The 12,644-nt window shown below is 37.5% G+C and overlaps 1 protein-coding gene across 1 annotated transcript; it reads left to right on the plus strand.

The window, feature by feature from the left end:
• The first annotated feature begins 6,592 nt into the window (after positions 1–6,592).
• On the plus strand, positions 6,593–10,075 carry LOC117343109. Its single transcript, XM_033905419.1, has 2 exons — positions 6,593–6,846; positions 8,986–10,075. The coding sequence occupies exons 1-2, from the start codon at positions 6,645–6,647 to the stop codon at positions 9,996–9,998; spliced, it is 1,215 nt and encodes a 404-aa protein (XP_033761310.1). The 5' UTR covers positions 6,593–6,644; the 3' UTR covers positions 9,999–10,075.
• Positions 10,076–12,644: the final 2,569 nt, after the last annotated feature.

Here is a 12,644-nt window from a genome sequence, read left to right on the forward strand (position 1 = left end):
GCGGAGGAAAGCTGGAGTACCCGGAGAAAAAAACCCAAAAACACTGGGCTACATTTAGTACCAGGCAACTGCTCCACTTGTAAGGATGAACAAATCTGTTTGCGTACCACACAAGTTTTAACTCTTTCTAAGGACCAAAACTTAGGAAATCATTGAGGTAATTTCCTTTAAGGATAGTCGCGAACGCACATTTTCAAAAACTCATATAATTCTGCCAAACAAAAGAAAACTGCGAACATACTTATCCTATCGGAGGTATATAACAAAACATGGTATGTACTTCTACTTCGGCTAATTTGAAATCCTGTCAAGATTCCCGTAGTTATTATTCTAGTAAGAGTTTCATAAATTTTGTGACAGGCACGTTCTCACTTTTCCAGCTGTTTATTTGTACATGGGATACTGGGTCCCTAGGGAAGCTGTATATTACATGCTCCCATATAGTTTATATATTGATAGTTGATATTAAGTGTTGCTTAATGAATAAGTAGCAAGTTTATAGGTAGAAACGTTTTGCCCTTTCTCTACATTTTAGCCTAGCTGATATCTGTAAATAATTTTAGTCAGTTCTGCTCAGTAAGGGTGTGTGTACATATTATTGCTGCCATTCTTTGAACAAGGCATGCTCAGAATATATCCTACATCGGCACTTTTGAGCACCTGGTAAGAGCAATAAGGGCGATAATCCTCTAATTTTCTCGCTTGCAATTTGTACGAATGTCTTCAACTTTTCCCAAAAAAGACTCATAAACGGAAGTAGGTGGACATCGACCACGAAGCTTCCAATCTCCACACTGTACCGGGATAGTGACACTGCTACTGGACCGAGGTACGTCATTGGACCATCTCTTCGTTTATTAAGTTTTCATTTTCTCCATTGCAATTAATACGAATGTCTTCAACTCAAACGTGAACGGCAAAACCTCTCTTGTTTGATTAGGAGGGAAGTACATCGACATGGACTATGAAGATTCCACTGCGATAGTGATGGTGTTAACAGCCGAGGACAAAGTCTCCAACATTCTACTTCACCATATACACTTATATACATACAGTGTATATACTTATATCAGGCCTGGAAAACTGAAGAAAGATTGTCACAGCCTCTCGAATGGCAACATATACATCACGTGGTGTTTTGGGGCATACGCCTTTGTCCTTCCTCCTGTGGGGTAAATGTAGCTATGCATTCAGGTTTACCACGAGTATTAACTAAGAAGGTAGGCAAAGAAATTTAGAAAAGTCAAAGTTTTTATAGAAACAAAACAGCTTAAAATGCTTTGCATTTCTTCACTCTCATGTTCTATATAAGTTCGAAAATCTGAAGTTTTTTTTTTCAAGAATACTGGATTGCATCTGAACAGATATTAGTTTTCTGGTGGCCATGGGAACGTCCGTATACAGACATCTGTTTTCATTTATTTCACCTTAATTCAAGCTTTTTATGTAAATATCTGTACGTATTACAAATGAACACAAAACAAATTCGTCATTTTAAAACAGGCAGTTGTTGAAAAACACAACGAAAATACTTTATTTAGGTTTGGAACAAATTTTCAACTTTTAAAGTACAAATGACTGTCCTGGTAAACTTATATCAAACACACGGGAATAACAGACTACATAATAGTTTAACGCCTAAAGCTTTAATCACTTAAAATAATCAACCATGTTACAAAATATAGGCGAATATTTTAACACTCTAGTCTAACACTTACAAGTCTCTACTTACAAACATCTACATGTAGCCTAATATTAACAGTATAGCCAGGAATCTAAGGGAACACAATCATTGGTTATACATGTGACACTCATTCTCCTCAAGAATTTAAACCTCACGCCGCCATGTACCTGATAAACTTAAAAGGGGTAGAGCCAATCGTTAACTTGATATAAAATATGTATCACCTAATAAAGGGGTAGAGCCACAAGGGGTAAAAATATCATCACAAAATGGGATGCTAAAATCCATTTGGAAAATAAAAGTGGGAAAATCGTTAACTTGATATAAAATACATACCACAGAATTTTTGGGGCAAAAACATCATAGCGAAAAATGGTAATTTCTGAAATGCCATCATTGTTCCAAGAGCATACCATCAAAATCAGATTTTACTTCACAAAACTATGAAATTTTGCGAAAAAGCTGATAATTCTGGAATGATTCTGGATGTTGTACATCGTTTTATATACTGTATTACTGATTTCACACTTCATTGCTGAACTACAATGCCTGTTCATACTCAGTTTTTCCTGTCCTGCCTTTATTTTGTATGATTTTTCAGGACTGTATTTGCTATTTTGTGGCTCTATCCATTTTTTTTTTTTTTTTACATTTTATTAGTTTAACTTTAAGTTTTAGTCTGCCTATGCAGATTATACACAAAGCTCCATTGTACATATCTACAGGGGGGTAACAATATAAACAGAATAGTTTATTTTTTAAGAAACCATACTTAATAGTTCCAAAACTTTAAAATACAATGAATACTGATAGATTATTTTTGGGAAATTGTTGGGAATAATTAAATCTATTATATTAGGTATTACTTGCACAACTGATTGAAATTTTGAACCGCCGGTACTTTTGCAAATTTGTCAATGTCAGCTACTACATAATGTATAGCTGATATTTGCACGATACACACACACACACACACACACACCATATGTCAAGATTAAAACACAATCAAATGGTGGACAAATGGAGCAATGTTCATTGTGCAATCTTTTTTTACTAAAGTATTGTCGTTTTGTCGTTTTGTCTTATTATGGAAAGAAAACTGGTGATATGGAAAGCAAATTTAGGTAGTAAAACAACCAGGAATTTGTCTTTAACATGAAATGATCTAAATTAAGAGTATGACTTATTCCTGACTTCTATCGCGGCGGCATCAAAACGACTAAGCCAGGAAGTTTAGCCCGAGTTTCTTCTGGCCCTGACACCATGTCTGACGATATCCTAGGATATCATAATCTTCAAGACAGGCTTTTGCCGTGATATAAACAAGCGGTAGATCAGGCCGCGTGATGAGTGTCTGACCCAAGTGTCTGATAGTCGGTTTTACATGTGGTACTCCAGGTTAAAAATCTTCTTGAGGCTTGCGGAGGGTTGAACATTCATTAATTCCCCCGAGGGTTGAGATTTATTTGTCACACTCCCTAAGTAGGGAATGATTATTTTTCTCTTAAATAATTAAATATCCTATCGGTGGTCAAGGTCTGTTTGTAAACAAATGCACATGGTCGGCGTATGAATATCCTCATTTAAAGAAGTAACCATCACAATCCACAAGAAATGCAAACCGCGATATCATTACACAAGAAGATAGGTCTAAAATTGATTCACAATATTTATTCAAACAGACACTAAAATAAGGTATCGTTGATACTATTCTGATATTAACAGCAGTATATTTTGTCATTTCATAAAATGTGTGTCTTTTGCGCATTAAATAACGACGCGGGGGTACAGTGATGTCCCTCGAAAGTAGTTCCAGATGTAATCCCGGTTCAGAAGGTTATCGCGTGCAATCTGTCATTCCCTAGGGTTGACCGAGAAATCTTTCACCTCTAGAGATAAATTGGTGAACTGTGGGGGAACATGGTCTAGCCTGTACTGTCGTGAGGATTAAAGAATATGGTTTGTCTGTACTGTCGTGAGGAGTGAAGAATATGGTCTGTACTGTCGTGAGGAGTGTAGAATATGGTCTGTCTGTACTGTCGTGAGGAGTGTAGAATATGGTCTGTCTGTACTGTCGCGAGGAGTGTAGAATATGGTCTGTACTGTCGTGAGGAGTGTAGAATATGGTCTGTCTGTATTGTCGTGAGGAGTGTAGAATATGGTCTGTCTGTAATGTCGTGAGGAGTGTAGAATATTGTCTGTCTGTATTGTCGTGAGGAGTGTAGAATATGGTCTGCCTGTACTGTCGTGAGAAGTGTAGAATATGGTCTGTACTGTCGTGAGGAGTGTAGAACATGGACCGCTGTATTGTCGCGAGGAGTATAGAATATGATATTCTAGCACTTTCTTAAAAACGTGATTATGAATGGAGTATGTAGTATGATTGCCCATTTTTGGTATTACGATGACGATATATAGCAGGTTCATGGACATCCCATGATGTATTGTTCAATTGTCTTTCCTTTTGACATTGCACAGTGATATTGATGTTGACAGGTTGATACCAACTATTAGTGCTCTCTCTGTGTTGTGACCACAATCTGACCAAGAGTGCTTGGTGTTGTTACCACAAATTGGCCGGGAGTGCTCGCTCCCTTTTGTTACAACAAATTGGTAGGGAGTGCTCGTTCCGTGTTGTTACCACTAATTGGCAGGGAGAGCTCACCCGATTTTGTGTCTGGGCTGTACGTACCATTTACCAATATTACATGGTTTTTTTTTAATTCTGAATCAACATACACGTGATCATTTCCAGGTAAATGCCTTTCATTATACTTACAATAAAGTGGATATATTTGTAGCTATTTTGAAAAAAAAATGTGCGTTAATAATTTTGGTTCTTCATTTTCTTGTTTCTTGCCTCGGTTCCTACTTTGGGAACGTGACATACTTCAATTGACATAATACTTAGTAGCTGCATGAGATATATTGGTATGATATATATAATTATTGTTATAACATTGTTTGTTATTTTTGAATGAACAATGTATACTAAACTGACCATCAATTGTTCAACTATATTCCTGAGGGAACAATTCCATTTATTTGACAGGATGTCTAACACAACATTATTCTATTTCTCTCATCAGACACAAATTTTAATACCAACGACGAAACGATGACAATGAAGACTGAACAACTCGACGACACGGAAACTGAGACCGTAATACCCCTACAGGACATCAATAAAATCGAGTGTCAATTTGAAAATGACAAATCTAAACCTGGTAGCCATGACGACACTCTCGAACATCCTAGGCCAGCCTTTTTCGGTAATGTCTCGTCTTTCATTGACGAACTGAAGAACAACATGGCTACCAGGCACAGTGCCCTCCTCAGTGTCTGTGTATGTTTGGCCTATATGGTTCAGGTAGGTAGATTTATGTCAAGTCAGCTCAATCGCCTTCCTAGGAGTGTAAGTAGAACTATCTTAACTCCGATATCAATGCCTCAACCCGACAGTTTTGATTTTGTTAAAAAAAAAGGGGGGGGGGGGGGAGGGGGGGGGGGGGGGGGCGTGTGATGTAAAAGAGGAGCGTGAACTGATATATATATATTCTTTGTAGAACAATCATTATTCTAGTGCACAGTTCTATGTTGGACAAGATATTGATATAAAGACCGCGAATTAGATCTAACATCCGTTTACATTGAAAAGACAATGGGTTAAACCCTTTATTTCAAACCTTCCACCGCAATAAACCGTAATTTAGTAGTCATCATATTTTTGTGGGCTTTGCGTGTAAAGCAATGGGCTAAATCATCATTTGAGTTTCGTATTCAGTTGTTTATATAATTAAGGAAACATATTGATATAAGTTCGAGAAATTGAGAGGTCCTACATTTCCAAGGTACTTGGCGCCACACATTATTATTAATAATAGTGATATATAATACAGTATTATTAATAATAGCGATACATAATATGTTTAAGTAATTGTTCTAATGTTGTTTAAGTAATGCCTCTATTTTTTCCATTTGACAAAACTTTAATATTACATATGGTAAAAAGGCTTCGTATATTGTTGATATTAGGATTAGTATTGTAATAATTAGGAATGCATTTTTGCCTGAATTCTTTAACACCTACATGTTCACATTTGAAAAGATAGAGGATATCTAACAGTGTCTTCAGTAATACCAAATATATTTCACGAGTGGGGCTAATATTTTGATATTTTTCACTCGTGCTGCGCACTCGTGAAAAATATCAAAATATTAGCCACACGAGTGAAATATATTTGGTATTACTGAAGACACTGTTAGATATTCTGTTTATTACATTTTTTATCAACGAAAAACCTACCCCGTATGCTAACTAGGCCTACAGCGAAAGTTTGCATACAAAAAAAGTAGTTTCCCCTGTCCAGGTGCTGACATATATGTCGGGCTTTCTGATTGGTCAATTATTTTGGTATTTTCTAATCATTAATTTGATTGGTCAAATCAGCAAAAGTGATATTTTTCAATAGTGAAAAATATCACTTTTATAGAATGAATAATTTTTGATATTTCACTGGTAAAAATGTAATAAAAAATGATATTCATCGCCAATTGTATTTATATGTATGCATGTTAATGGTCAGAACTGTAAAGCGTGTAGATCTCTATTGACGTTAGCTAGTTTAAAAAATGTTTGAGAAATTGATTTTGGATCAATTTCCATTATCTTATATTTACATTTGGCACCACAGTCTCTTATTTAATTATTTAATTTAGAGCGATTAATTGTCGGAAATAAAGCAAAGCGTTGTTAATTGTAGCGTCAAGAAACTGAAATACAAATGTGATTATGTTTTTTATTTGAGCCCGTCGAATCAGATACTTGTACAGAAATAGAAGGTTTGCTAATACTATTACACGCGCCTGTTTTCAGGGCTGGTCAAAAGGACAGCTTGGACCTGCATTCCTAGATCTCTTGGTCATATCAAACACAGACTTGAAAAGGGGGTCAGGGTTTATGACGTCATACTTTGCTGGGCGTCTGGTTGGAGCCATTTTAGCGGGAGCTATACATTCTAAGATGAACCGATATTTAATATTTGTGGTCGCCATGGTTGTGAACGCCATTGCCGTCGCTGCCATTCCTTGGTGTATCCTGTATGAACTGATGATGACTGCGCATGCTCTCCATGGTATATCTGGAGGAGTACTTGACGTCGGTAATTGTATACCGTTAGTTAGCGTACGAAAACGAGTATATTGTACTAGTATATCACTGACGCAGTGTTTTATCTAATGATACAATATCTGTATATCTTTTAAAACGTTTCGGATCAACATTGCTCCTGAATAAGCTATTCTTTGAGGAGTGAGTGTGACAAAGGTATCAAGCCTTTGTTTTCGCAATTTTCGGTTTAATTGCGATAAAGATTAATTGACAGGCCGTAAATGTCAGTGAACTTACCGATCAGTTACACATGTCATTAACCAGGCTGGATACTTATCAATAACAACAGAAAACACACGTAAACGATGTCATTAACCAGTCTGGATACTTATCAATAACAACAGAAAACACACGTAAACGAATGTCATTAACCAGTATGGATACACATCAATAACATCAGAGAACACACGTAAACGAATGTCATTAACCAGTATGGATACACATCAATAACATCAGAGAACACACGTAAACGAATGTCATTAACCAGTATGGATACACATCAATAACATCAGAGAACACACGTAAACGAATGTCATTAACCAGTATGGATACACATCAATAACATCAGAGAACACACGTAAACGAATGTCATTAACCAGTATGGATACACATCAATAACATCAGAGAACACACGTAAACGAATGTCATTAACCAGTCTGGATACACATCAATAACATCAGAGAACACACGTAAACGAATGTCATCAACCAGTATGGATACACATCAATAACATCAGAGAACACACGTAAACGAATGTCATTACCCAGTATGGATACACATCAATAACATCAGAGAACACACGTAAACGAATGTCATTAACCAGTATGGATACACATCAATAACATCAGAGAACACACGTAAACGAATGTCATTAACCAGTATGGATACACATCAATAACATCAGAGAACACACGTAAACGAATGGCATTAACCAGTCTGGATACACATCAATAACATCAGAGAACACACGTAAACGAATGTCATCAACCAGTATGGATACACATCAATAACATCAGAGAACACACGTAAACGAATGTCATTAACCAGTCTGGATACACATCAATAACATCAGAGAACACACGTAAACGAATGTCATCAACCAGTATGGATACACATCAATAACATCAGAGAACACACGTAAACGAATGTCATCAACCAGTATGGATACACATCAATAACATCAGAGAACACACGTAAACGAATGTCATTAACCAGTATGGATACACATCAATAACATCAGAGAACACACGTAAATGAAACAGTTATTCTGACATAAAATCAACAAGACGAGGGCAAAGTACGAACAAAGCGAGGAGACACGTGAACAAGTAAGATAACCAGACAAATTTGATGGGAGACACATGAAAAATAAGATAAGTACAAACAAAGTTGATGGGAGACACATGAAAAGTAAGATAAGTACAAACAAATTTGACAGGAGACACGTGAAAAAGTAAGATAATTTCAAACAAATTTGATAGGAGACACGTGAAAAAGTTCTAGAATAGAACCAGGTGTTCCGGAGGGTAAAGTCTTCTGCTTCATCGACAACACACAGCTAAAATAGGGAGGTGACTGTTTGTGTGTTAGTTTTATCTGCTTGGTAACCCGTGAACAGCCAGGGTCATTTTCAGGCGAGGTCATTTTGTAGTAGTTGGTGACTACCTCCCTGAACAACATACGGGAGGCCCATCGTATGCCATCCAGAGTATTAAGGGTAAAATGTCATGCTCAAGGACCCAACCACTATAGTCTGTTTCTGAGCTTTCCGAGAAATACAAACCGACACTGGTATGATGTGTCGAACCCCGCACCTCGGACCTTCACCTAAGGCTACGGCTGAGTTATCGTGGGTGGTGGTAATGGAAACGATAGGCATGTAAGCAAGAATCGTACACGTCTGACTATTTCCAAATAAATCCAATTGTATGACATTCTATGTGATGCCAAATCCCAATTACAAGTATGATAATCACCTTGTTTGAGTAAGGTTTTATGTATCAGGAGGTACAGCGGTTATACCATATCAGAATCTTGTTCGCTAAACTTTTGTTTGAAATTTGATTATAACATGATATTTTGAAACTCTTCTGATTTAAAAATGCTCTTACTATCATTCATTTGTTTGAAGCTGTCACCTCGGAAGGAGTATCTATTTGGGGAGATTCCGACAGAGGTCGCTCCTACTTCCAGATCCTGTGCGCAGCGTTTGCAGTTTCCGGTATATTTGCTCCAATGGCAACGGCGCCATTTTTACTCCCAACTGACACCACAGGTGTATCCTGGAACAGCACCAATACGTCATTACCTGTCAATATGATCCTTAGCAACAACCAATCAGAGCATAGTGACAACGCCACCATGGCGATCCAGGAAACATCGAGACTTTATATAGCCTATTCTATGTCTGCCGGACTCACAGTTATAGTAACGTTTCCGTTCCTTATTTTGTTTCTGAGATCTGGTGCTCGGTGTTCTATCATCACAGTCAAGAAACACGTTAAGAGTAAGTTCATAGGAAATCGTCATCGAAGTTTGAAATGCTTCCAGTTCCTGAACGCGATGGTATTTTCCGCCGTGTTCAGCACTATCGATCTAACATTTGGCGGATATTTGACAGTCTTCTGTGTCCGGTATCTGAACTGGAAAAAGATACACGGGGCTATTTTGACTTCTTTGATATTATTTTCACAACTTGTTGGAAGGATATTTGGTGCTTTTGCTGTTCGTGCACTAAGTTCTCATGCACTACTGATGTTATCGACGGTTGTGTGTACTCTAGGGTTTGTAGGACTCGCTATCTGTGCCGCTGTCCGGTTTGACACTGGGATATGGATATCCGTATGTGTGATTGGCGTTCCCCTCGGTGTACTCTGGCCCGGATTTGTCAGTTGGACTAATACTAATCTTATACCCGTCACCGGGAAAGTATCTAGCTCGATGTTCATTTCGGCGTTTACAGGGGCGATGATAAGTCCGTTATTTCTGGGATTCATGATGGAGACATCAATGATGTGGTTTTGTTATATAAATTTTGGAGAATCTTGCATTATACTAACCAATGCACTTATCATGGTGTGGTACACGAAATATTCAAGTGAAAAGGACTCTAAAACCGGGATTGCCCTTGTCAACCGTACATGATTCATACTGTAAAGAATATATGTAGTTTCGAATAGTTTTGTCAAATAAATCTGATCTTTTTTTTTGTATAAATTGTTTTTAATCGATAACTATGAATTATGGTTCTCTATATGCGTGCTATGAATGCTTTGGGAGGATCTATATTTTTACATATGTATTTCCTTGTGACTCTACTGTATCTAACTTTCAATATGTTTTGAAGGATGCTAATATCTTATATTTGTACACTTCTAAAGGCAACGTTTGCGCAAAATAATACAAACACAGAAACAACCTTGCAGACATCTATATTTTATAACCCAATTGTTCATATTGTCAAAGTCTACTACGGTCTCAACATTTGCAATGCATAGCCACGAAGACTGCCAATGGAAAAATTACAATATGCGTCTACCGATATGTACGTACACCAATCATGTCTGATGCCAGCTCATGTACATTAATACAATTTCCTTTGATAAACCGTTGACATGGCTACAGGTTCCTTTGATAATATCAACCGTTGGCATGATTACAGGTTACATTGATAACCGTTGACATGACTACAGCTTCATTTGATAACCGTTGACATGATTACAGGTTCCTTTGATAACAGTTAAAATGACTACAGGTTCATTTGATAATATTAATCGTTGGCATGATTACAGGTTACATTGATAACCGTTGGCATGGATATAGGTTCCTTTGATAATGGTTGGCCTGGCTACAGGTTGCTTTGATAGCCGTTGACATGGTTAAGGGTTCCTTTGATAACCGTTGACATGACTATAGGTTCCTTTGATAGCCGTTGGCATGACTATAGGTTCATTTAATAACTGAATAAACGAAGGTCAGGGTCATCAATTGAACAAACTTAGTAGCTCTTCATCCCAGCATAATACAGACCTAATATTGGGTCTCTGGACCTTTCGGTTATCAAGAAGAAGTCGTTTAAAGATTTAAGCATATTGACCCATGTGACCTTGAATGGAGATCTATGTCATCAATTTGAAAAAAAAACTTTGGTAGTCCTTCATCCCAGCATACAGCAGACCTAATATATCAGGTATCTGGGCCTGCTAGGTAATTGAGAAGTTGAAAATGTAAATTGTTTACGACGCCGGACAAAAGGCGATCTCAATAGAAAAATGCCAAGTTTGTTCTTTGCCAAAAATAATTTAATCGGAATTTTAAAATCATTGTTTAACTGTGATTAGCCTAATCACCTTTTGAACAACTGGACCCATAATTTCACCTTTATTTCGGCCTATTTGGATATTTTTATCGATTCCTCTGATCAACACCTGTTAATATCAGCAACTACATGGGGCAGTTTAATTAGATTTGGCTCCACTGTACAAAGTTTCAATTTGTCTTGCAATGTGTATACATATGATGTTTTTGTACGATCCCTTATAATTATTGACGTACTACAATGTGGGTATTTAGCTATGGGTGAAGGAGGGCGAGTAAGTATTTTTTTTCGATTTCGGTAAGAGATCCACAGACATGCGCGAAAGATGAATGATTCACTCGGAGAACAGACTGGATTTCACCTCAGAGAGGTCGACTCCGAAAGGTTTGTCCACAAAGGTAGTTGTGGGTTGATCTACGGTGGAGTGGAGAACAAACAGACACTCAAAATTTGTCGGCGATTACAACTTGAAAGCTTACGTCATGTTTACTGTGAGCGATCCTGTACATTAGACAGCCGACCATAGCCAGACAAGGGAAACAACCACGTATGTGATGCTGCTTCGGATGTATGGATGACATTTTGGCGTATTTCGTTTAACGTCCTATTAACAGCAAGTGTCATTTAAGGACGTGTCTGGTTTTGGAGGCGGAGGAAAGCTGGAGTACCCGGAGAAAAAACAACAAAAACACTGGGCTACATTTAGTACCAGGCAACTGCTCCACTTGTAAGGATGAACAAATCTGTTTGCGTACCACACAAGTTTTAACTCTTTCTAAGGACCAAAACTTTGGAAATCATTGAAGTAATTTCCTTTAAGGATAGTCGCGAACGCACATTTTCAAAAACTCATATAATTCTGCCAAACAAAAGAAAACTGCGAACATACTTATCCTATCGGAGGTATATAACAAAACATGGTATGTACTTCTACTTTGGCTAATTTGAAATCCTGTCAAGATTCCCGTAGTTATTATTTTAGCTAGAGTTTCATAAATTTTGTGACAGGCACGTTCTCACTTTTCCAGCTGTTTATTTGTACATGGGATACTGGGTCCCTAGGAAAGCTGTATATTACATGCTCCCATATAGTTTATATATTGATAGTTGATATTAAGTGTTGCTTAATGAATAAGTAGCAAGTTTATAGGTAGAAACGTTTTGCCCTTTCTCTACATTTTAGCCTAGCTGATATCTGTAAATAATTTTAGTCAGTTCTGCTCAGTAAGGGTGTGTGTACATATTATTGCTGCCATTCTTTGAGCAAGGCATGCTCAGAATATATCCTACATCGGCACTTTTGAGCACCCGGTAAGAGCAATAAGGGCGATAATCCTCTTATTTTCTCGCTTGCAATTTGTACGAATGTCTTCAACTTTCCCCAAAAAAGACATATAAACGGATAGGGGAAGTAGGTGGACATCGACCACGAAGCTTCCAATCTCCACACTGTACCGGGATAGTGACACTGC

Source organism: Pecten maximus, chromosome 15 (genome assembly GCF_902652985.1).
Source record: "Pecten maximus chromosome 15, xPecMax1.1, whole genome shotgun sequence".
NCBI lineage: Eukaryota > Metazoa > Mollusca > Bivalvia > Pectinida > Pectinidae > Pecten > Pecten maximus.